This window comes from Vollenhovia emeryi, unplaced genomic scaffold (genome assembly GCF_000949405.1).
Source record: "Vollenhovia emeryi isolate VEMERY1.0 unplaced genomic scaffold, V.emery_V1.0 DF939176.1, whole genome shotgun sequence".
NCBI lineage: Eukaryota > Metazoa > Arthropoda > Insecta > Hymenoptera > Formicidae > Vollenhovia > Vollenhovia emeryi.
This window is the reverse complement of record NW_011967190.1, coordinates 1,060,917-1,086,983: the sequence shown is the minus strand read 5'-3', so window position 1 is coordinate 1,086,983 and position 26,067 is coordinate 1,060,917. Positions and strand designations below refer to the sequence as shown.

Genomic DNA, 26,067 nt, shown 5'->3' with positions numbered 1-26,067 from the left:
TCAATTCAGTCAGACACATAAGAATTAACTAATCATAGGCATTCGCTCATACTTGACGCCGACTGAACGTATTTTTAAATAACTCCTATATGCAATCGTTTGTATTTCATATGTAGACGTTTGTAGTGCAATTAGAAAGGTTTGTGAGTCATTCGTTTGTTTGTAATTAATTAATTATTTTTCCACCGTATACTTAGCGCCAATAGATAAATTAAGCCCGCTGCAGACGATGCTATTTTTCCTGCTGGATTGCTTGCGATTTACTAAATTACTAGGAATCCTGAGTGCTGAATGGTGCAACGATAGTAATTTATTAGATCGCAAGCAATCCAGCAGGAAAAATAGCATCGTCTGCAGCGAGCTTTAGATAAAGTTTTTATATGGAATCGTATTTCGAATGAAGACGTTTGTAGTGCAGTTAAAAAGGTTTGTGAGTGATCCAGATAATTTTAATTAAATATTTATTAAATAGAAGTTAGCCGGATTCAAAATTTCATTTATTTCCTATCTATGGCCGGTATTCATAGTCGATTCTTATTTCAAAATCATCTTAAGTATTGTCTTAAGAGGCTAATACGGCTCTGTGATTGGTTAAAAACACATTAAGAGTATACTTAAGACGATCTTAAATATAAGAACTATGAATACCGGCCTATGATGCTGAATGATTTAAGACATAAAGCCTATCACACAATGCCAGGCAACAGGCAACAGGAACAGGGAATAGAATTTTTGACGCGTTGGATTCGTCGGAAATTTTCCTTCAACCAATCCAACGCGTCAAAAATTCTATTCCCTATTCCTGTTGCCTGTTGCCTCGCATTGTGTGATAGGCTTAAGAATTGCTTGTCACGCACTGCTTTGCGACTGCTCAAACGACCATCGATACAACTGTACGACCATTGTAGACAGAACCGAGAATCATTGTAGCGGAGGCTTGAGAGTATACATAAGACCATCTTAAATATAAGAACGGACATGAATACCGGCCTATGGTTTGCGACTCTCACCCACTCTCAGTCTCTCACCCGCCTGTTCATGCGTCCATTTGCTGACTCACAGGATTGACATGTGCTCGCTCGAGGATTCGTACAACAAATTAACGAACAGCGACGACTTTGTGGAAAATGAGAACAGACATGGACTCGCAAAAATTGAAAACAATTATAAACGAGGAGGATTGGGATCAGTTACTGCAAATTGTCAAACCGAAGTATTTCGCCAGACAGGAATCAGAGTACGTATGAGACAACAATGTTGGTAATTATGTACTTTAGGGTCCGATATCGATGTATATAGGCTCAATAGACGCGTTTTTCAACGAGAAATAACTTTTTCCTCAGGCAAAATTGTCGCTCTGTCTCGCGAAGCGAGATATTAAGCGTTAAAGTTGTTAACTGATCAGGTTAGAAAACCTGTCACACCGACGGTATGCAGCGACTATTCTCTGCCTTAATAATGACACTAATTTAATCTAAAGCATAGATTCATAAAGAAATTAGTGTATTTTATTAAAGCAGAGAATATTTACAGTGAATACAGAGCAAGCGCATTGGCCAATTTTGAAGAGGAACCATGAAACAGGTTTTATAATAAATTCAATATTTATTACAATATAAACATTTCTATATCATACAGGCTAGTAGATTTTTTAATTCAGCATTTAATAACAGCACGCTTTGTTGACACCTGCGATTAAGTGCAGTAAATGTAGTAATCCCAGTCGCTGCATATCGTCGGTGTGACAGGTTTCCTAACCTTGATCAGTTAACAACCTGGTCAGTTAACAACTTTAACGCTTAATATCTCGCTTCACGAGACAGCGACGATTTTGCCTGAGGACAAAGTTGTTTCTCGTTCAAAAAACGCGTCGAGTGAGCCTTTATACATCGATATCGGAGATGAGGAACCGGAAGTACATAATTACCACAATGTTTATCGGTTGCCAATTGACAGATAAGTATCGCAAAACAATTATTACACGATTATTACGTTTTTTTCAGATTAATGCCCGACGCAAGGATCCTGGCACAGATGTGTCATGCGCTCGTGAGCGAAGCTACTCCAGATACGATTAGAATTTTGTGCCTGAAGTGTCTGGGGAACTCTTGTCTCGATAGTTACAAACACAAACAACATACGATAGACAACGTGGAATCTGTTAGATACAGGATAAGTTTATATGATAAATTAGTCGAGAGCGACCTGTGCGAGCAAGGCGACGGCTGTGATTATCCCCATGATTCTCACTTTCCTTACGACGGAGTGACAGAATGGACTGTGGATTACATTAAGTCTCGTGGCGAGTCCACGGACTGCTCGATTGACAGTGAATTCGATATCTTTAGGCTCAGCATTCAGTTTTTAAGCAATTTATTTACGTACGCGTGTCCGGATGTAACATCCGCAGACAGTGTTATGAGATCTTTAAGTTGCGATAACTTGAAACAAGCCGTATTGTGAGTTTACATATATTTCTCATAATCTTTCCTTATGTTACGTGTTAGAGATTGTTCTCAATTAATTGTTTAATTATTTTTAGGAGTTGCATGCAGTCTGATCGCGGATCTCTCGCCAGCGCGGCTTGCATATATGTGCACAATGCATTAAAAAAATTATGTTACAACTATTTCGCAGATGAGAGAGATCTATGTTTACAGTTGCTAAAACCTATCAAAGAAGGTTTTACGTCTGCGACGGATGCACTGTTACTCCTATTACATCGACCGAATGTATTTAAAGACGTGTACGATAATGTAACTACGAGCGAAAAGTTAGATTTACTTGAAATTGTCTACAACGAGATGCAGAAATCCTGGCAATCCGATCTCGATGCAGTGCTCACGGTGGACCAGGCTGAGTTTCTGGCGCTAATATTTTGCAGAAAGAGCGATTGCATTTTAAAGACCGTGGACACGTACGTGGACAGCGTAGATCCCATGGAAATTATCCTTATTCTTAATATCCTGGGACTTTTTACTACGCAATGCAAGATCGTGAAGGATGCCCCGTTGCTTATCAATTGTAAATGTAAGTACAATCAGCCTCCCGGCACAAACACATGGGATGCAGAAATGATACGAGTGCATTATATTTACAGACCTTCTGTTGTCCTTACACATGGCGGGAAAGGAAAGGAATAATTATTTCACTCCAATAACGAATTTAAGCCAAGTGGCACCTAGTGCCCGCGGGAAAGCTGCAGACGTAAAAGCGAGCGCTACCGAGGCATCCGAAGCAACAGCGGCAAATGATCCACAAGACCATCCCGCGTATGGCTTTAAGGCGGGACTAATACGAGTCATTGCGAACATAGTGCATGAGAACAAACGGTGTCAAGATCTGGTAAGTGCGACTACATGAAAATTTTCATATTAAATATTAGAAGAAACAAGTTCTTTTAGTTCTCCACGCCGTGTGCGTCATTTAGCATTTAAATATTTATATATAGCGTTTAGATACGAGAGCCGGGATTCGAACCTGGGACTCTCATTATCATCATCATCGTCATAACCGGTTCTACCGCCCCAAGTGGGTGTTTTACGGTGAGGGGTTGTTAGCCTCTCGCCAACCCCCTTGTCGGAGGATAGGGATATGTGTGGCAGGATACTCTTGGTAGTTTTTTCGGACGCTACCTCCGAGAAAGAGGTGGCGTCCGAAAAACCGGCGGTATCCGTAGGTGGATTTAAACTCGGATCTTCTCGTTCATTTGTTTACTAAGCAGCGCACATTTCTCTGCGCCACACGGGACCCTCGTTATATCATTACTAATCGTCCGCGTTCGCACAAAGTCACGTAATCTCAAGGAAGAAGTGAATGTGAAATTCACAATATTTATCTGGCGTCGATAAGAAACGTTTCTTCGATCCTTCGATTCGGGTATGCCGTTAAAGTGCGCCTCGTGGTCGCGAGAAGAATTAGAACGGCGAATTCCGAACGTGACAATCGATATATAGTAAAACATAAAAAATAGGCAAGAAAAAGATAACTAAGATAGCACACGCATATTCAATTATTATAAGCATTATTGCTATTTATGACCAATTCTTTACTTCTTTCTTTTAATTACAGTTCTCGAATTCTTCCTTTTTATCGCAAACAGATGCGTGCACGTATATTTCCATCTACGCGGCGCGGTACTTTTGAGTTTTCAATTATTCACAGCATAAACGTGTCTAGCGTATATATTTTTTTCGAACTTCCTATCCACAGAGTAATTAATCCTTTCGGATAAATAGCATGTTATAAACTTGACAAAAGCGCAGGTACTTTAATAAAAGTCCGTACATTCAGGCCGTACGTTACAGAAGCACTCGGTGTATCTTAAGCTTCGCACGCGAGGAAAAAGAATCACCGTAAGCGCACGCTTGGCTGCCGTTTGAGTTCCGACCACACAGAACGCTCGGGCGTCGCGTTGTTCCGTACACTCAAAAGGATTAAAATTATACCCCGTGAATGATGATAAGTTATTTTCAAGCGCGGCGAGAGTAGGGAGCCTCGACAGAGTTGCAAAATATAAATTCGGCCTTTGTTGCGCGCCACGCTTGTGCGCGCTATGCGTGTGTACCGGTAAATCGATATTTCTCTCCCGCTGATTACATCTCTCGCGCGCGCGGATGGTACGGGAATACACGTGAACAAAAGGTACGCAATAGTACGCGGGCCCGTCGTGTCGGACAAAGCGAAATTAAGTGTTCCATCTGACTGGGAGATGCAGCGAGATGATCGAAATCTGATACACACGCTGCGAATTTAGGATCCGCGAGATGACAAAGTTTGCGCCGCGTGCATATTGACAGATAAATAAGTTATGATGTATCAGAGCGGAAACGCGAGCCCCTGCGGGCGGAATATTAATTCAGTCTCCTAGCATCGAGGATGACACGTGTGCATCGCCGTAGTCACACGACAGTAGAATTGTACATCATTTTTTTGCTGATCACATCCGTTGTAATAAATCTTGTTGCCGCAGAAATATATTTAATAAAATTTATATGGCTTAAATGTGATAAACACAAATTTGAAGGAATAAAGGACTAAGGTTGGTATTCATAGTCGATTCTTATTTCAAAATCATCTTAAGTGTTGTCTTAAGACGCTAATATGGCTCTGTGATTGGTTGAAAACACATTAAGAGTATACTTAAGATGATCTTAAATATAAGAACGGACTGTTGTGATAATGAATACCGACCTAAGAGCCGTGACAGGGTGTTAATGTCTAAATATTTCAGATTTTTAAATTTATTGCGAAGAATATTACCTTAGCCAGGGTTTAAACCTGAACCTCCCTTTCTAGACGGGCGTCTCAACCAATTCGACCATCGAGGCATATGGAAACACATCTCGCAATAAACAGTCTAATGTCGATTCCCGAATGCCACCTATCGTGACAGTATTCGAAAAACGAGAACTGCGCGCCGACTTAAATCGTCAGACTTAAAACACAGTACAATCATCCCTACAATGTATTCCCATTATTACTCTCCTACCCGAACAAATAATTAAATGAAAGTAAGAAACGCGTGTTACATCCGCGTAATTAATAAACTTTGTATGGCTCAAATGTGTGATGAACACAAATTTGAAGGAATAAAGGTCTAAGAGCCGTGACAGGGTGTTAATGTATAAATATTTCACATGTTTCAATTTATTACGGAAAAAGAAATATTTAACTCAATCATCGCTCAATCGCGTATGTGTGTCAAAAGCGTTCTTCGTGATTTGCTTCAAAACGTTTTGAATAAAAGAATATAAACACATGATTAATTAATTAAAGATTCTCGATATTAAAATTTAACGAGTTACAAGGAAAGGTGGACTTTGAGAGTCAAACGCGGTTAGTTGTGCGCGAGTTAACGTTACGTAATATTTAATTAATAATTTAACACGAATTATATAAATCGATTTAAAATGTGTATCGAAGTATTTGTTAGTCGTTAAAAAAAATATCACGATATAATGTGATTCCAGTTTCGCGAGATAGATGGAATTCCAGTGCTTCTGGATTGTTGCAACATAGACGCGAGGAATCCGCGTAAGTGTAATTTTACTTTACTTTTGTCATATCTCTTTGTTTTCGCTGTTCATTTCATTAGCGACAATTTCTATGCAGTTATCTTACAATGGACCATTCTCGCTGTGAGGAATCTATGCCAGGGAAATCCGCAGAATCAGGAAGTAATTAGAAATTGTAAAAGAACGGGGGTGCCAGGTAATCCTGTGTTGCAAGAGATGGGATTGACTCTGCACGAGGACACGGATGGGAATTCGATTCGTATCGCCCCTCTCCGTCGCAATTAGGAAGATTTACTGTTTCACGAGAACGCGAGATCGCTCTCGGTGATCAATCAATTCGATAATTATCAAACTATTACTTGTTTATATCGATAATATCCTCGATAAGATACAATGATTGGTTTATGCATAACTAATTATTGGTATGCATAAATAATTATTATTCCAATTAGCTCGACTGAAATGTATCCTGCTGTACCACTCGCTAAAAAAAAAAGCGACACCGCAATTACAACGATTTCTGCCATTAGACGAAATACGATGTGGTACGGCATAGAGAGATATTTTATCTACACTCACGGCCGAGTGATTTACGATACAATAAAAGCTGCTGTGAGAGTTCACGGTCTATTAGTAATTGCTAATGTAAGTATACAACTGCTATCGTTGATCATTCAATTGCAATGCGAAATGGACTGTGTCTTTTTTAAATAACGAGCTCCCGTCAAGATTTCATCGGGGAAACGATGACAATTTTTGACGGTGTGCTCTGCAAGCCGATAAATAAATTCGCAATAAACGTCTGCGTTCGTGTTTTTCAGTTTCCTCTCACTCGGAATTGCTCAAGACGGAGACACGGAGATTCCTGTTTAAGAATTATAGAACCTCCAATTACGCTGTCAAGAGACGCCAGTGTTTTAATAAATAATTTCTCTATTAATTAATTGCACGTGTCTTAATTCCCCCCCGGGTCTTCGTGATTCCCGTTTCAAGACGATAATTTCTCACGTCCGTGGTTGTTTCTCGTCGCGGACAATTTTACGATGAGGAACGGCGACGTCGTCCTGCGCGTAATAGGTGTTTATTAATGTCATCCACGAGGCGCGGGCAGGCGAGCGAGCGAGCGAGCGAGAGGAATCGCGTGGTGGGTGAGAGATCCGCCTGCGCGTACCAACTTGTGCGTTAATTATACCGGAAGTTTCGAAATACACGAGGGACAGTTACGTTTTCCTTTCTAATGGAATTCTCCGGACGCGGTAACGGCGCGGCGTTTCCAGCATATCGGTACGGTATATCGGTAAATAAATAATATTAGATAATTATCTCTCGAAGGGCATGCACTCTGTGCGTTCTATTTAGCCGTGATACGCGACGGCATGCGCGTCTGACGGGATTTACGAAATGTAATAATAGGTTTCCGGACGTAATACGCGATCTAATCGAGCATGACCAATCGCTGATTTATGGCGCGGTTTCAGTGAAGAATAAGATTACGGATAGTTTGCGGCGTATGCATAAGAGTCTTGCTTCTGTCCCATAAATATTGTGTGTGTGATCGAGTGACAAATATGCACGTTGTAATGTATTATACAATCGTTCCTTTTCCTCGTTAATTCCCGCTGCAACAAAGAACGGCAGATTCATATCGCGCGAGTTATATTTTCGAGAGGTCTTTGTAAGACCCCCCGAGTCCTCGATAAGATACCTCGAGTTTGCACGGTTTCGCGTATGAAAGTAGACCGTATACCGTACGCGTCCCGCGTACGAACGTTCCGTAAATTACTTGTGATTTAAATATCGGCCCATCTCGCGCACGATCAATCTTAAATCGCGCGTAATGGCGAGCAGTTAACGCATCAATTTATCAGTTAATTATATACGTGGTTAATTGCCACGAGTAATTATTTCCGCGAGCGAGAGAGAGGGAGGGAGGGAGGGCGCTCCCCGTGCATCTCGGCAGCTCGCACACACAGGAGAGACACAGTTCGAGGAAACGAGATGAAATTCCTGCCACGTGAGCCACTTTGATCGTGCGGTCAACGTATCGATAGAAGTGACTCCCTGTGATCCTCTTGGGAAGGCATTCGAAAGCCGAAGCCAAAACGCAGCACGGAACAAAGAACGCTGGAAATATGAAGGACACTCTCAACTATAGTGAATATTAACCCTTTCATGACCGAATTATTTCAAGTTTTTTTCTTAGAAAAAGAATGCACGAGTTCTTTTAAATTTTGTAAGTGGCATCTATAAGATTTATATGTCCTTGTGGTCATGAAAGGATTAACATCGCTTTTTGTAGCTCTCCAAATTTTCCTTTAATCCGCTTATATTTTTCATGTTGTTCTTAGCCCTCGTTAATCCCCACTTTATTTCTGCGGCGTATAAATGAAATATCATTTTAATTGCGCCAGCAACGATATTCTTGTTCTTAATCGCCGTTGAAATAAAATCAGAACTGAGGAGAGAGGTAAGAAATAAAGAGTTTGATATTCCGTGCTAAAAATAGGGAGGCTTAATCGTACGTGAGAAAATCTCCTCACTTTTTTTGTAATCATAAACTTTGCAACAGGATGGGATCCAGCTATGAACGAACCGCCTACTTGTAAGAATCGATCGGAGTAATTAATTGAATTCAATGCAATACTGCGTCCCGTAAAAGAAATATCTTCCAGCGCGTCGAGGATTTCGTCGATCCGCCAACCTTATTAATATTCATAGACGCTGACGAGGGAAGCGTAAAAAGCGCTTGGTCGTGCGTGAGATCGCTCAGGTGCGTAAATTCTGATCGGCTCCTTGATAATCAACTCGTTGACGCAATAAATTCCGGCGAAAGATAGTCGAACAGAAAGAGAGGGAGTAACTGAGAGCGGGGCATGGTCCAAACTCTAGATAATGTTGTCTGTTTGTTTCCAATTATGCTTGTATTTCGAGTTATACAAATCGTTTGTCATAATAATTGCCAATACAGGCGTAGATTGTGGGTTTCTCTTCCCTCGCTCCTTTATTAAAGCCTGAGAAATGCTAAGAAATTTTTGTGGTCAACATTTTGAAGACCATTCACGTAACCTTTTTAAATTGCTATGAATGAATAAGCATACAAATGTCGTGTACTGTACTAATAATATTCTCTCTAAAAGTTAATCAGTGGATTATCACTGAAAACAGTGAATGTTCACTGATTCACAGTTATAGCACAATTAATTATTCAGTGCTATACTTTCAACTGTTTTCAGTAATAATGCACTGATTGACTTTTAGAGAGTGCGCCTACATAATAATAGAATAAAAAATATATTAGAAAATTAAAGGAAGTTTCCTATTTGCACTTATCCAATTTGTGAATATAGAACTAATCTTATTGTTAAAACATTCGGTCTTTCATGGCTCTTTGCGTTAGATATTTAATTAAAAAAATTAAGTTAACAGGCTATTGTAGGATAAAAATTTTAACTACATTTACGATCTACTCTCTCTGAAGGTGACATCTAATTTAATTTTTTCTTTTCTTAATTTTTAATTAAAAAGTAATTTTCTATTTTTCTCTATAGAAAAATAAATTATAAAAATGTCCTATTTCAAATAAATGGCCTTTTTTATGTTAAGATCCTTCTTTTAGTCTGATATTCATGAACATGCGTCTCCAGGATAAAAATGCAGATTGACAATGAGAGAGAAAATTGAAGAAAATGCTCGATATCGATAATCTGATAAAATATAACACAGGGAATCGAATGTGTAGTGCTGTCCCGATTTGTTGAGCATTCATCTTCTTCTCACGTGAAGTCTTATGTAAATTTGTAAAGACAGAGAGATTTACTGCATCGCCGTGATGAATAGATCGCCCAGTGAAGAGATAGATAATCGATCTAGTAAACGAACTAGATTCTCGTATTAATAGAGGCTGCAAATTGGACCGACCCGCGTCGGCGCCTAATAAGTCGCGGATTCTCTCCGCGATACGGGGCTTGAACGGAGCCTCGCGCGCGCCTACGCGTGATTTCTCTCAAAGAACCCCGACACGGCGATACATTTCCTATGCCCTCGTATACTTTACATACATCGTATCCGCTGCGCATTTGTACGAAAGAGTCGAATCGACGTAAAGGGTCATGCACAATGCGCCGCCGAGGGTCGATCTTTCCTAGAACCTTAAGGAACGGCGTCGTAAAATGAGACTAATCCAAGCTGAGCTTCGGGCGAGACCGAATTTCCCGTCGAAATGTATTTTTATGTCGAGAAAGTTAAAAATTTATTACAACGGCGGTAACGCCGAATATCTGTTACCATTCGAGAGGACCGGTGAAGAATCGCGTAGGAAAGTGACAACGCGGATGGTTAATTATAAACGTAAAGTGGGCTCGCGCACTGAGAGCATGCAGACCGCGCGATATATTTTAACGACTGCCGCACACGCGGTACGTGAGCCGTAAATGTTACGCCGAGCCAGAGATTCGTGTAATAGCCACTAAAAGCGAGTTTCGTCCCTTTATGGATCGTAAAGGCAGGGATATTTGGAACGGGGGAAACCACTGCTCAAATTGACCCGACTCACAGTTAACTAAAAGAGCGCGAGGCACGATCGTGTCTTAGGTACGCCGGAACGATCCCCGAAAGGGTACCATTGTCAGCACGATGAGTTCCTTTTAGCAAATGGGATTTTAAATCCTTCATTACGACATGCGGCACATATCGTACACAAGAAATATTACAATCTATATTATTATTACATCTATATATAGATGATCCTTATTTATAGGTTGTATGTATATTAACAATAATTGTTATTATAATAATTACTATCATTAATATTAGGGATAAAGTTTCGAAAAGTACATACCCCCGATTTTTTCGAAACTCGGTATTTCTACGTATTTTTACGCGCTGATTACGAATATCGTAGTGAAAATTGGCAACTACTTGAGTTTCACGGTAAAAACCATGAAAAACTCATAAAAATTAGTTTTTTACGTTTATCTCGGTATACATACATATATATGTATATAGATTGGTAGAAAGTGACATTAATCATATAATCGCTACACGTTAACATTTTGGCTTTATACTTACAATTAGCCAGCCTCAGAACAAAACAATATTAATTAAAACAAACTGAATAAATAAAATACGCTAATACGTCAATAATATTGAAATGAATGAAATCTACTTATTAATATATGCCACACGCGTATTGAGCTGTTGAAAACAATCGTATAAATTCCAACAACATCTAAAGAGGAGATATTCAAAGAATGGTTGAAATATTTGTAACAACGTTAATGAGCGCCGCTAATTGCGCGCTTAATTAATCCGGCTAACCGAAAATATAGTACGCGCATTGTCCGAGGGATGAAAAGTCCGCTCTAATTACCCCGTGTAAACGGAGCCGCGCGTCGATTCCTCGAGAGACGGACGCGCGACGTCGCTCGTAAACAATGACAATAGGGCCTGCCGTCTGCGAGAGAACGGGACGCTGCCGATGCCGGCGAGCCCTCATGATGGCCGCCTGCGATCCTGGCCCGTCCGTCGAGTTAATTAATCGCGCCGAACGATCTCCATTGAAACGGAATCTGGATAAATTTTCCGTGCTGATGCTACCGGGCTAGCAATGTGGGTATTATCTTTACGACCTCTTCAAAGAGGAGATGAGACGTCGGGGCGGCGAGGCGCGAGGGGAACACGCATGCGCGCGATACGGCCGCTGGAAACTGTGTGCACCGAAACCGGAGAACCTGTTATCAGAGAAACAGTGGCCTGGGAACTTGGTCCAATTATCATGCAGGCGAGACACCGAGGTCCCGTCTGCGAGACGCGTCGTCCTCGCCGCTCTTAATTCCGACTCGCTGGAGAGCCCTCGTCCGCGCGCGTGGCGTTCACCGTGCTGGATCCGCGACTCTCCACGTACCCACCGTTCCGGCTTGTGGACTGGAGAGGTGTTCGTTAGACGCCCTGCATACAGGAATCAACTCTGGCAACTATGATTGTCCGATCTAGCTATCCACGTCGACGGGTCTCCCTCTACGTTCTCCAACTACGTTACACGGCGTAGATAGAAATAATAGCTAAGGTGACGACGCGTTTTGCGTCGCAACGTGTTCTCGATACGCAGTGTTTTCGTCGTCTGCTAAACGTAAAAGTGTCAGGACATGTTAAAGACAGCGTGCGGCCCGTCGCGAGATTAAATGCAGACGCAAGTCATCCGAGAATGACTTCGAGAAAATGCGTCTCACCATTATTTCTTCGCGACGACGCGGATGGAAATTGCAGCGTGACGTATCGAAGGTGTTACGTGTCGATCGAGCAGGACGCGATAGCCCGCTCTCCATCCTCGGAAAACTTTCGACATTCATGTGACGTATGACTGTGGAAGAGGCGATGCACACGGGTGATACTCTTCGAGGAGAAAGCGCCGCCGTTATTATCAAACGAGACCAAGTGGCCCAATTTGTACCGCGCCGTTAAGGAGCGGACAGAGATGATTTATGGAAACTCTGGTAGACGCGCTAATTGCCTGCCGATGTGATTCATCGGGCGGTGTCGTTCGCATATCCGAGCACGTCGGTCGCTTTGTGAGGAAGCGGGCCTGAAGTAATTTCATCGATTGCGATGGAGTATGCAGCTGCTTAATTACGATACAGCATAATGAGGGAGATTCGATGGTTGCTCCTGAGGTAAGACCAGCGCTAAAGGGTATTTCTGAACCGCCTGTGACTTCAAGTTTCGCACGTTTATTGCGCATCGAGCGACGTATATCATACTTATCTAGAAATTTGTTATATTTATTAATTTTATTTATTACTAATGTATTATATATTCATCGATCCCAACTGGCAAATTTAATATTCGCGGTTGACGAATGTATGTACATTAAGACCGAATCAGACTAACGATTGCCGACTCGAATTGACTTGGGATTGGCGATTGACAATTGTGCTCTAGCCAATGAGTGCCGATTAAATCGTTGCTTTGCTCTCATTGGCCAGAAGACAATCGCCAGTCGCCAATCCCAATCCAATCCGCGTCGACAGTTGCTAGTCTGATTCGGGCTTTAGTTATCTTATTACCGGCGGTCCATGAGAGGTTCAAATTTGTTTATTTATTATTACATTTGTAAATTTATTATGGAAATTTGTTTAGAAATAGAATAGCGCTGATGTTGCATACATTTATAATGAAATTCTCATCATGAATTCATTCAGGGCTGTCCGAGATCGCTTATTATATTCGCAAGAGTAGTCGGATCGAAATGCGTTATCGCGAACGAGCGGCCCGGGGTTCCCTGAAAAGCGTTAAATCAGTTATCTCGAATGCTCGGCTGGCGTCCCCTTCGCGCCGCTCGGCTCCGTGCGGGCGCGCTTGCTTTCGACATCATCATTTTCTCTCGTTCTCACGATCTTTTCGCGTCTTCGCGCTCGTGTTATTCCTCTTTCGATTTCACTCACGTCGTTTACCGTTTCCATCCGTGTGGCGGCTCTTAAAATCATGTATTTCCGTGGCCGGGGTAGGCCGGGCCTTTTTTTCTCCGTTCCCCGAGAGAGTCTCGTTTCGCCGTCCGCCGGTTCTCTTCCCTCTCGCGCGTTCCTCTCTCGTCCCGTTCTCCCCCTCCACTCGAGAGCCCCGGTGTAACAATGGCTGCCCTCTAATTATCGGAAGACCGCGGCACTTTAAAAAGATCCCGAGAGCCCATCACGAGATTCCGTTTCGTTCGCTCCTTAAAATTTCTCTGCCTCCCCCCCCCCCTTCCGTCCTTACGCTCTCTCGTCTTCTCTTTCTCCGAGGCGTCCGAGACGTCGGTAACAAAAACAATCAACGTGGCGATCGTTACTCGTGGAAAATTAGTTTAGTCTCGCGAGCGCACCTACCGCGAACTCGCAACGGCCGTCGATCCTTCGTCGGATCTTTCGGACGTGCGCTTCACAGGCTTTGAGAAATAATGAAAATAATCAAAATATGTATATTCGCGTCCGGGAGTAGTTAATTTAAGGCACAACGTCCTGAAAATTTCTCTCCTTATCCCTGATTATAAACATGTCAGTTTGCAGACCAGTAATTTCTGTTATGTTATTAAGGATATACTCGACGATTGCTCGTTATTATAAAATGCAACTCCCCGGTCACCTAAGATGTCCACGTCGATGTTGGAGCTTTCCAGCATCGCCACGCGAAAGACGATCTCGAGTGCCGCCAGTCGGCCAAGTGCGAGATCATGACGGCGCTTTCCGGTCGGCGAGAAAGATCGTAGAAGGGAGAAAAGCCACGCCAATAAAGAGAAAATAGCGGCCGTACGACGAGAAGCGCGAGTCGGAATGGGCGTAACCCAAGGCGAGCTCGCTCGTACCTGTTGCTCGTTGCTTCCTATTAAATACTCTCAGCCGACCCACACTAGAAAGGACTCGCGTCTGCGCTAGTAACCAATGACTGAGAGCGAGAAGAAGTTTTTTTTTCCACCCTTTCCACGCGGGTTCTTTCTCTTCCTCGTTCGGTTCCTTCTTCGGGATCGCCCGAGTCCGTGTTTGCTTCCAAAAGCGACGCTCGCGCTTAAAACCCCGACGCACGTGCGCACGTAACCGCGACGATCGCGCGCCTTTCTGTATGGGAAACACTTCAAAAAATCCACGCTTTCTCGTGGATTCCGCCATCGGTTGATTTATGAGAGCGCGGCGGGAGGTAGGAGATTTCTAATCGCGAAACTCTCACGGTAACGCTTCCGCGATTGAATTTCGCGATACGATTTATAACGCCTTCTTCTAAAAGGTCGAATCTTTTGTCATCGAAATGTCGCTATTAAACCGTAAACTTTTTTTAGAGCAAACTTCTCTATTAGCACCTATTATTTGTCAGTTTTCCTTTTTTTCGTTACATCGCAGACATGGTTGTTCGCCCCATTTTTCGTTCAGATTTCGTCGCTTCCCCTATGCTTTTTTGTCGAGCTATTTTTCTTTAGTGATATCTCTTTGTGCACTTCTATTAGCGGTTTGTATTTCGAGCAGATGTTTGTCGGGTACAATGTCTTCTACATGCTAGCCAGTTTAGGTCTCCCGGCGGCATTGTATCCGCCGAGATATAAAAGATTGGGGTAGGCCCTTTTGGGGCCTTAACAACGACACCGCGAAGGAAACGTGTTTACTCTATTCGGGACGGACCGCGCTATCTCAAGAGCCAGCCGAGATTTTTTAAAAGAGGTTCTTGAAAGAAAGTATTAATGACGTTGCGTTTTTTATATATATTAGGTCTATGCATATGAAACCATCGTTTTTTTTTACAAAAAGTAATCATTTATTTGAAAATCAAAATGTAGGAGTACCTCAATCGAAATCGAAATATTGTCCGTCAGTAGCCACAACCTTAGCCCATCTTTGAGGCAAGAGACGGATTCCGCGCTCAAAGAAATCCTGGTCTTTTGAGGCGATCCATTCATCAAGCCAATTTTTGATTTCTTCATAGGAATTGAAGCGTTGATCCGAAAGTTCGTGCTGCATCGAACGGAACAAGTGGTAGTCTGAAGGGGCTATGTCTGGTGAATACGCGGGGTGGGGTAAGACTTCCCAGCCCAGTGTTTCTAACGTTTCCTGGACTGGTTTCGCAACGTGTGGCCGAGTATTGTCATGGAGCAAAATTACTTTTCCGTGTGTATTGGCCCATTCTTCACGTTTTTCCTTCAATGCTCGGTTCAAATTGATTAGTTGTTGTCGATAGCTGTAACCGTTTGACCAGGTTTCAAAAGTTCAAAATACACGACACCCTTTTGATCCCACCAGATGCAGAGCAAACCCTTCTTTCCATGGATATTCCGTTTTGCTTGCGATGATGATGGCTGGATCAACCCATGATTTTTTGCGTTTGAGATTGTCAAAATAAATCCATTTTTCATCGCCAGTGACGATTCGATACAAAAAACTCTTCCTTTTTTGTCTGGCAAGCAAAATTTCACATATGGTTTTTCGTCTTTCAATGTCTCTCTCTTTCAGTTCGTACGGAATCCACTTTCCTTCTTTTTGAATTTTTCCCATAGCATGTAGACGTCTGGAAACAGTTGCTTGATCAATTTCTAATACCTCTGCAAGCTGTTCTTGCGTTTGACATGAATCTTCATCCAACAATGCTTGCAATTTTTCGTCTTCGAACCTCTTCTCAGGTCTTCCACGTTCTTTATTGTCAAGATCGAAATGACCATTTTTGAAACGTCGAAACCATTCTCTGCACGTTGATTCTGAAAGAGCGTGCTCGCCATAAGCTTCCACAAGCATTCGATGAGCTTCTGCTGCAGTTTTCTTCCACCGACATGCGAAAAGTAAAACTTCCCGCAAATGCTCTTTTTTGGGCATAAATTATGCCATTTTCAATCGACGTAAAAAAACAATTGCTTCAGCGAAATGAAACCTTCGTGAACTGAATACAGATGACAGGTGTCTAACCTAACTTAACCAAAATATTCAGCTGTCAACGCTCATGCAATTCGAAACGAGAGCCATCTATGTGTGAACGATGGTTTCATATGCATAGACCTAATACAAAATTTGTACACAAAATATAAAAATATTTAAGCTGTCCGACTCTACCTAGATTTAGGGCCGTGGATTTTCGATGAATTTAACGATTTAGAGGAAAGCCTAGGCTATTCGTCTTAGTAATTTCGAGTATTTGTACCTCTACCTTTCCGACCATCGATCGCCCGGCTAATAATGGAGTCATAAACGACCTTAACACGGCCGTAGAGTTCCTAGCATTATGCGGCTCGAATTAGAGACTCTCAGATAATTTATCTAAGGGCCGGGTCACGAAAATCCCCGAGCTTCGCCGCAGGTGTAACGTAGCTTGAATTTTATCATGATAATGAGAACAGGACGTCGCTTCATAAACCGCGGTATTGAATACCACGGGACGGAAAGTACGACAAACGCGCGCGTGTGATTAAATAATTTTGTTAGAGTAATTAAAAAAAGTTTCTTTTGCACGTACTTTCATCATCGGGAACTGACTTAAATGCAGTATTTCCCGCGTCCGTGGAAGCTGCAAGAGATCGTAAGGCTCATGGAAACATATTGTCGCGGCATGGGTGACAGCCGTCATTACGTCGCGTTGTCCGTAAAGCGTCGCTAATTAAACGGTGTTATAAATTACCGGCTATGTCGTAAAACTAATGATGTTTCGTTAAAGTGCTACAGCGTGAAAACCGCGCGCTCGAAATTCACGGTGGGCTGTAAACATTTTTACGGTGCTCGTCCGTCACCCGTGCAAGAGAATCCTCGATCGCGCCGAGAGACACGCGAAGTAGCGAACAAGATGAGCGTAAAATGAGGATTCCCGATGAATTCGCAGAGCGCCGGCTTTGTCTTTCGTGTTTTGTACGTACCTACATCCCCGTGACGCGGCATAACTTCCGGCACATCCGCTATCGCCGCCCCGTGATTGTAAAATTATAATTATTATCGGTGGACAATTCTATACGACGATTTATACGTATTCATAGAAAAAATGCAATCCTACGTGAACGAGCCCCTTTTTCGCTGGTTGTCTATCGAATGCCGTCGCTCTGCTCAGCCAGACATGTTTCCTGTCGTTTGTCTGGCTCACACAAATAAAATGATAGAGCGTTATTGTCACGAATCGCACCGTCCGCATCAACGTCGCATTTATACACCACGCTCCGATTTTTACAAGACGAGAACATATAATTTCACGATCCTAGAAACGGAGCGGAGAAATAGAGAGCCGAGATCTATACACGACTAGCAATAAGGCGGGGAAGGTGTATACTTAAATTAAGTGCGCTCCGGCCAAAGGTGGTTTCGCGCCGGATCCCCATCAGGATCCTCCGCGTCCTTCTTTTCGAAAATGGAGCTCGCGTATTTTGTAGCGTTGCCGGGGGTCTCGTGGCCGGGATCACCTTATTTCTTTTTCTCCCCGGCTTGACAGCATCGGATCGTGTGAGGCATGCACGTGAGACGGCGATCCGACTCGACGAGACCCCCTTAAAATCGAAAACATATGGCGTACAATTACGACGTAATAGTATATAATTAATGGAATTCGCTCAAGGGGCCCGCTCTTGGTTGTTATACGGCACGCTTGTTTCCCCGAACGGCAAAGGGAACTGCGAAGTCCACGTAAGCCGGGGCTCAACGAGATCCGTCCTCCGAATAAAATTTTCATCGCCCGCGTGTATATACTTTACTCACCGTGCATGTATAACGGCCGCGCTCGCACTTTGCATGCCACGGGCCTATAAGAGGGCAGGAAATTGCAAGAGTTCAACATACTAATTTCCGATGTCACGAACAGTACCCCGGCGGCACCGATAACTTTCCTGATTGCCGAACGTAAAAAAATGGAGAGAAAAGGGAAGAGAAAAACCGAAAAACCTGGTCGAATGAGCGAGCCGGGTATGTCTCGGCATGTTTATTATAAAACAGTTATTTTACCTTCGGCGGACTCTTCGGCCAAGTACCAGTCACGTATTCATCGCGGATTCCCGAGTGCGACATTTAATGATCGATTCGTTCCACGCAACGCAACGAGATATCTCGAGAGTGACATCCTTAAAATTCCCTCTCTCGGCATGAGCAATCAGATCTCATCGCGAAGATCGTTTGGGTAGTATCTCGAGCATTTTCTTAAGTGTGTCGATGTATAGTCGTCAGCCGGATCGGGCACACCTCTCGCGTCGAGTCTACCTCGAGTCGATTGGACCGATCGGATCGACCGATCCATTCCCGAAACAAAGTCGTGCCTACGATAGGATCGAACATTTGCACGCAGATATATATCGTTCATCGCACGTTTCTCACAATCGGTTACGTAACGTTATAAGGATAATAGACTCTGCTCGGTCCTTTAAATAATAATTTTCTATCTAAAATGCGAATAACATAAATGAAATGGAAGTAACTATCGAGGTAGCTTTGTATGTCTTACTGAATAATAAAAAATCCTACGATGTCACTATCGTATTTTCAAGTTTTTATATGTATATGGCTTTATCTGTAATTGAAGTGATCAATTCGTTCCGTCTGAAGTCTCGAGTATGCGTTCGTAAGGCTTTCGAGTTATAATTTGCATGGCTAAGTTAATAAATTTAAGCATAATGCACAGCACCTTAGAAAGAGTTGCAAAAGGACCTGACCTCCTGTCGAACGTAGGTGTACGAGCAGTCAATTATCCTTCTCGTGCTGAACGAGTTCAATTAATCGAACAACTTAATCGGACTCTCAAACTGATCTTCGATATTAAACAAGTCGAATTTTGGTATTCGTATTCCACTAGGAATACGAGGCGTCAATTTCATTTAACGAAGAGCATAAAATACATAATTTTATGTAAAAATGATATAGTTTATGCAAAATTTGTGCAAAAATTATTATAGAAGGTAAGAAAAATGATAAGAAATTAACGCAATCGAACATTTATATTGCTTCACGTTGTTATCACATATTTTTTTATTGGTTTATAGACAAATGTTGCTATTGCACAGTTTATGCTTGCTACTAAGTTCGCAGCCGTTGCGATAACAAAAATGGTGATAATGTACGATCGATATAAAGCAATATAAATATTCGATTGCATTAACATCGGTATCTTTTCATCATGCGAAGCTGAAAGGCTTGACGGCCATTAAGACGGATATCATCGAGACAGTAACAAGCGTTTGTGATTCTCGCGCATCATCGCCGTGCTATCTGGCGTGCGATCGAAAGCGCGCAATGGCACAAATCCGCGATGGCGGTTTCGCGGATATAGACGTACGACGATCTGGCGTTCGAGAGAGGCCATCGGCGGGAGCTGGCGGGTGGACGAGTGACTTTCAAACTAAAGCAAAACGTGCGGCCGGCAAGTAGCGAGAAGAGCGACCGGGAGGATACAACGTGCACGGCAGCAATGCGGAGGAAAGGTAACGGGGAACCGGGTGGAAATGAAACGAAGAAGCAAAGTAGAGAGAAGCAGGAAGAGAGCAAGAACGAAGGAAAAGAGCAAGAGAGTACAGGGAGGGCGGCGAGGGGCGGGGGGGGGGAGAGCGAGAAAGAGAGAGACGGGGAGAGCGAGAAACGAGAAAGAGACGAGCGAGAGAGAGAGAGAGGTGTGCCGAGATGTGCGAGGAGGTAGGATCGTAGAGGTAACATCGTAGCTGCGGGACCTGATCTCAAAGGTAGGAGGACTCGGGTTGTGGCCGAGGCCAGTCCATCGCGGGCCCTCCTCTCGGACCGAACCACGCGCTTTACTTTCTGCCCGCTCGTTCAAATTCCCATGCGCGCGCGACGCGCTGCTCGTCGAACTCTCCGCGAGTTACTCGTTGAGTAACCCTCTGGTGGCCTGGCTCCCCATGGTAGGAACTCGTAGTCGGCGATCACCGTGCCGTTGGTCATAGTGCCGATGGTGGTAGTGGTTGGTGGTGGTGGTGGTGGTGGTTCTGGTGCAGGCGGTGGTAGTGGTGGTGGGGTGGTGGTGGTGGTGGTGGTGGTGGTGGTGATGGTGCCGGTGCCAGTAGTGGTGGTGGCGGCGGTTACCTTGAGCACCAGGTTGTATCGCACACCTTGCACAGTTACCCTCTGTTCCAGTTCCCGCACGCGTGCCGGTGTCGTGCACGCGACACGACACACACGGATCGACAATTATATCCCGCGATTCATGATTAGCTGAATAATCACGTTCGTATTAAAAATCGCTCGACACACGCGCTCTTTTCTGCCTTACCCGAACAATTCCGTCCGAGACAATTTTCGTCGTCCGGAAGAAGCGTTCGTCGATCTCCGATATACGGAGACGATGATATCTTTTCCGTGTAGATGGACGCCGAATAACGTAACGAACGTTACGACCTGGATGCGATGACGCGCGAAGAAAGATGACGACTCTTGCGAATGCTGATCTGTGGAGCGCGGATACGATCGATCGCCGGAGCTTGGATCACACTGTTGTTTGCGGGACGACGCTGAATCGATCCGAACGCTAACGAGCATCGACCAGCCGATCGCCGATGCCGATTGTGCGACGCGCTTCTCGGGTACCGAGGGTTGCCGATCCAACAAAAAGGGAATACCGGACAGGAAGTGGCGCAAAGGAGCTTCACAAGGGATATTCTTCGCGCGGCTTTGTTCATGACGAGGTGCTCCAAGTCGACGAGGCGCGGATTCAAAAGGACTGACACGGCGGAACAATAAGACAACGAGACAATAAGAACCGGTAGCAGGGCTCCTCTCGTCGGGAGGGTGCTCTTTGAGCGCTGGAATTCTTCGTTGGAGCCAGTGGCGCGACCGGCGATGGAAGAAGAGGAGTAACCGCGAGGCGATGCGAAGCGAACACGTCTCTCTCGTGACTGCCGGACGATCGATCACCGGTTTTTGCAGTTTACGCGATCTCGTCAGCGCGATCTCCGCCGGCGGAGGAGAGGATCGTTAAGCGTCTTGCGCGCGGGAGTGACGATGATGAGCCGGCTGATAAGTCCCCTCGGCATCGAAATCGTTAACGAGACGACGAAGAGGATCTCCGCAGCGATGACAATCGGCCGACATTCTCGCGTGAGACGGCAAAAGATCGTCGTCCCCCGGCGATAGCGCGTCGCGTGAGCCGCGTATCTGTGATCTGACGATCGGGAGCTCGGGTATAAAGTACGCCGCGCCGATAATGACGGTACTTAGTTATCTTTTTAATTGGTATCTATTTGCTAACGAGAGCCGCGCGCGATCGTCGTTCGCTCGTTAGGATAACCGATCCGCCGTTTCTCCCAGATAAACGCGTCTACCGGGCTAGGGATAGCCGACTTTCTAAGATCGAGGCGGCCGGATCGCGCCTCATTAAGGTGAATCGGGTAAATCTTACTTAAAGCCGCATTCCACCGATAGCGCGGCAAATCGCCTCCTCGAAGGAGGAACGCGAGTGCACACGCACGACGACTCCGTTACCTTCGCGCTCTGGCGGCTGTGGCCACCCGCTGATCGAATTTGCGGATCGCGAGCCCTCTACGAGTCCGGTCTCAATTATCACCGATGGAAGTACCACCCGCGGCACGCGATACGCGATCGATATGCGCGATTCAGAGATACGTGTGCGAGAGGCGAACCGTTCGGCCGCTTAGTCACCGCGACCAAGGGAGAACGCCTCTTGGGGAAGAGTATTTGGGAACCGTAAATATTCGCCGTGCGGCGCGGTAGAGTTTTAAAACGCGCGCAAACACTTTAGAAAATCCAAATGTTGGCTCTGCAGTTCGGCTCTTTCGCACCTGACCGGTACGCGCGCACGTGCGCGCGCGGCTTTGTGCCGCCACGAGGTGCTAACGAGTACGTCGAGTGATTACAGTGATCGAAATCCTGACGAGAAACTTCTCACGAGACGTCGCTCGAGGCCGGTGTTGGGTAAACACCAGAGACAAAGTTTCATATTGTTAAAATACGTCCCCGCGACGAGAGCCTGAGAGCCTGAGAGCGAGGGACCGTGTGTGCTCGTCGAGCGGTAACGGAGACTCGCACGCACGGCAAATCTCACATGATCCGACTCGACAACGGAACGGGGTCGATCCCAGTTCCGAACGATCAACTTCCGGTGAGCGTCGTCGTTCATCCGCTGGCCGCGGAAGCGTAAAACTTTGTCGCGTGCACATCCGCTTTTTACATTCAATAACAACAAGGTGATTGTGATGTAAGAGATGCACCGCGGTGATATCGCGTTAATCGCGATAGCCCTTCTCATTCTTGGGCAGATCCAGGAGCCACGGACGAGGTAAGAAGCAACTATATTTAGAATACTAATGGCGAATTCGATTGCTTGCACTAGTGCGCACTGAGTGCACACTCAGGCCAGTTTATAGTCAATTTTTATATTTAATTTTGTCTTAAAAATACACGTTCAAAGAGTATTTAGCCAAAAACTGATCCGTACGGATGCTGAACAGATCATTTTACTGGCTACGAAATATTTCAAGAGATATTTAAGACGATTCCCGAGTCGAAATCTTGGTACTACTTTGACACTTTTAAGGATAATTTACACCTACTTAGCTGATCTATACACCTACATAGACCAGCAATAACCTACTTTGATGACATTATAATTTTTTACTCCTTCCTTGAATCTTTAATTCTAAAAGTTTACTTTAGCTCCTACTTAAAAGGACCTAATTTGATGCTATTATAAATTGGCAAAGTAGAAATTTCAGACACTATCAGTTTTAAAGTAGGAGTAAATTTTGTACTTACAGTTCGACCTCTTTTACTGTCTTAGGTCCTACTATATAATAAAATTAAAGGTTCAACATAGGGTCAAAATCTCGACTCGGGTTCTTAAATATAAAAATTGACTGTAGACAAGCCTTAGTGTGCACTCAGTGCAAACCGAATTCGCTATAAATGTTTATTAAGCCTAGTAATTAGAGATGTACAAACTATTCCAATACTAATCGAGTCGAGTGAGATAAAGTGCTGCGATCTAAAGTATATTCTATTAGTTTTACATTAAATATTTGAATATGTTTTCATCTTCAAAAGAATTCATGCAATCAATATTATTTTTCCACGTAACAAAATTCTCTTATTGTTTACGTGTTAAAATTACATCAAATAATAATTACATTGTCCAATAACAATTATATTTCAATGATTCGATTCGTACACCGACGATAGATATAAGAATTAGAATTGCACCGATCATAGGATCACGTTGAATCGATATAGAAGTCAGGAATCGCGCGACGACGGACGCGAAGAAAGACTTAAACAAACAATCGATTTACTGACTTACGATGCATTTCCATTTTATCTGCCGATAATCTCAAAGAGACAACATGTAAGAAAGCTGTCAACGTGCCTCGATTATACTGCGCGGCGAGTGAAAATGTTAATCGATAGTCGCCCGAGGCTAGGAGCGCGTACGCAAATTGCAACGTCGATTACGATCGCTATTGGCCGAAGTAACGAGCAAAGGGATCGGAAGGGAGATTCTCGCGAGGTCGCAATACGCGTGACTCGAACACGTGCTGAAAGCCCGTCATACCGCGTCAAGATCGAATGTTCGCGCAGGCTTCGCGATAAAATCCGCGAGTCTTACGACTATAATCGATTTATACGCGCGACGACGTTGCGTCTCTTGTACGTGACGAAGACGCGAAAAGTCTCAACATTGAGCTAACGAAACGATTGACAATACATAAAAGGAATTTGGGTACAAAGGTGTTTCGAGAAAGGTCTAAACAAAGATATATAATATTTAAGAAAGAGGTATTTAAAGAAAGAAATCTAAAAAATAATAATCTACATTATTTCGTTATTAACAAAGTGGATTTAGCATTTGAAAAATAATGCGAAAAATTTGTATAAATGTATCTATTTAACGTTGCCGAGCTACGGCTATTTTTCTAAATGAAAATGAATACGTTTTCCGTAATAACAAAATTCCCGCATACCTTTCCGTTTCGTTTTCCTCGCGAGTATTATTAACGGGCGACTTCGTTCTGTGTCGAACGTACGCCAATTACTTTTTTGTTTGCGAAAAGAATCCACGCACGCGTGGATAACAACGTCATTTTATAAGATCGTCATTAGCGGATCGTAATCTACGATCGGTGTATCGACTGTAAACTGTGCGAGAGCGTTCGAAATAAACGCTGCATTTCGTCACTTTATCATGGCCACAATAAGGTCGCGATGTCGGGAACGCGTACACATGTATACACGCAGACATGCACTGAGACTAAAGGCTTAATACTTTGTGCAAATATTTTTAGCGTTTTTTTTCCCCGCAACATCGGTACGGTAACGGAAAGGTAACGAATAGAAAGTATCCGGTACGTTGTAGATTCGAATCACAATCCCTGCGGTTCAATCGGTCAAGATTGATAGCGATTAACAGTGGTGATTGAAATTCCCTCCGCGACTTAATGCCCGGTTACATAAACACGCATAATGATTTAATATGCACAAGAACGGCCGTCATTCAGAGCTAATTACGGACGTCGAAGAGAACTGAAACGTTTATGTAATGCGGCGCGTAACGCGTGATTGCGGACTGACCGAATTTAATGTTATATCCGTACGAAACGGCCGCGGAGAGTGCTCGTTGTGTTTTACGAGCCGCTCGGCTACCGGCCGCGCCGCGTAATGAGCGCGCTAAGTGGATGAATGAAGCGGCGATGCGACAGAGATTAAGGCTGATCGGACTATCGTCGTCGCGCGGCGGAAACGAGATCATTTCGTCGGTGCAACGCCGGCCCGTCCCGTGCGCTCCCGGGCGGGAATAAAATCCGTGCCGATGAGGTGAAGAAGAACGGAATTAAGCTTAATATAATATAATTACAACGGTGGAATATAGCCGCGTAATTTCGCGATCGCGATAAATTCCCGATAGCCGGTTAAAAAATGCCTCGACAAAATAATCAGCGGCAGTTACCGGAGATAAAAGAGAAGCGCTCGATTAAGGTACTTTTAATAAATGCGATGTTGTGACGCGGCTCCGTTTGACGCGAGGATACGTCGTCCCAGTTGGGCACGTTGCAGATTATCCGAAATTAATGACGCAAGACAGAATGGCGAACGATATACAGACATCGGTGCACATCGTGTCGTCGCGCAGATATCGCGTTTGCCTTGGAGAATGTAACATGACAGCTCCTCGGCCGATTAAAAAAGTAATTGAATAACGAGCGCGAGACCTGTTCTTTCGGATTTGTTGTAAAAATTTTTGTATAACAAAGTGCAACAATTTTAACCTTTTGGACTTGAATAATCGCCACCTTTGTTGTTACAATTTTTAGAATAGAAAAAAAAACAATGAAGAAGTATTACTCCGACTGCACCACGGTGCGGCATTCTTGAATCGATCGTAATGCACTCTTTGTATACAGGGTGAGTCTTTCCATATCCGACAAAATTTTTGAGAAGGTAGAACGGATCGAGATGAATGGAAAAGTCCTGTACCATTTTGCAATTTTCGTAATAGTTAACGAGTAATTAATTATTAAAAATCGTTGTCTTAGGCCGGCCTACCGTCCAATTCGAGCGCGTGGCGAGATGTGCGCATAGCAATATCGATCGCCGGGCGGACACATCTTGCCACGCGCTCGAATTGGACG

The 26,067-nt window shown here is 43.9% G+C and overlaps 2 protein-coding genes across 6 annotated transcripts in view; both read left to right on the top strand.

Annotated features, from left to right (window-relative positions):
* Window positions 1-800: 800 nt before the first annotated feature.
* Window positions 801-6,961, top strand: LOC105563395 (ataxin-10). 3 transcript variants are annotated; one of them, XM_012014969.1, is made up of 8 exons: window positions 1,174-1,237; window positions 1,344-1,584; window positions 2,004-2,459; window positions 2,543-3,030; window positions 3,101-3,345; window positions 5,973-6,036; window positions 6,115-6,662; window positions 6,839-6,961. In XM_012014969.1, exons 3-7 carry the CDS (start codon window positions 2,008-2,010, stop codon window positions 6,300-6,302), a joined length of 1,437 nt encoding a protein of 478 aa, XP_011870359.1. In that variant the 5' UTR covers window positions 1,174-1,237; window positions 1,344-1,584; window positions 2,004-2,007; the 3' UTR covers window positions 6,303-6,662; window positions 6,839-6,961. The 3 variants fall into 3 exon arrangements, with proteins under 3 accessions (XP_011870357.1, XP_011870359.1, XP_011870358.1); XM_012014967.1 differs by lacking the exon at window positions 1,344-1,584 and having other exon boundaries at window positions 801-1,237; XM_012014968.1 differs by lacking the exons at window positions 1,174-1,237; window positions 1,344-1,584 and adding an exon at window positions 1,626-1,915.
* Window positions 6,962-11,656: 4,695 nt separating this feature from the next.
* LOC105563393 (protein Wnt-7b) overlaps window positions 11,657-26,067 on the top strand; it is a 59,357-nt gene continuing 44,946 nt past the window's right edge. For 2 of the 3 annotated variants that reach the window (XM_012014962.1, XM_012014961.1), the window contains exon 1: window positions 22,289-22,724. In XM_012014962.1, coding sequence (XP_011870352.1) covers window positions 22,651-22,724 — 74 coding nt within the window. In that variant the 5' untranslated portion in view covers window positions 22,289-22,650. Of the gene's footprint in view, window positions 12,686-22,288; window positions 22,725-26,067 lie in introns of those variants that run through there. The other variant, XM_012014963.1, reaches the window with a different exon arrangement.

What these genes read in the sequence shown, in the direction of transcription:
- LOC105563395 (XM_012014967.1), top strand. Translation starts at nt 1,128, where the DNA reads ATGAGAACAGACATGGACTCGCAAAAATTGAAAACAATTATAAACGAG. An exon ending in ACAAACGGTGTCAAGATCTG is followed by an intron (nt 3,346 to 5,972) that starts GTAAGTGCGACT and finishes ATGTGATTCCAG; the next exon opens with TTTCGCGAGATAGATGGAAT. An exon ending in CATAGACGCGAGGAATCCGC is followed by an intron (nt 6,037 to 6,114) that starts GTAAGTGTAATT and finishes ATTTCTATGCAG; the next exon opens with TTATCTTACAATGGACCATT.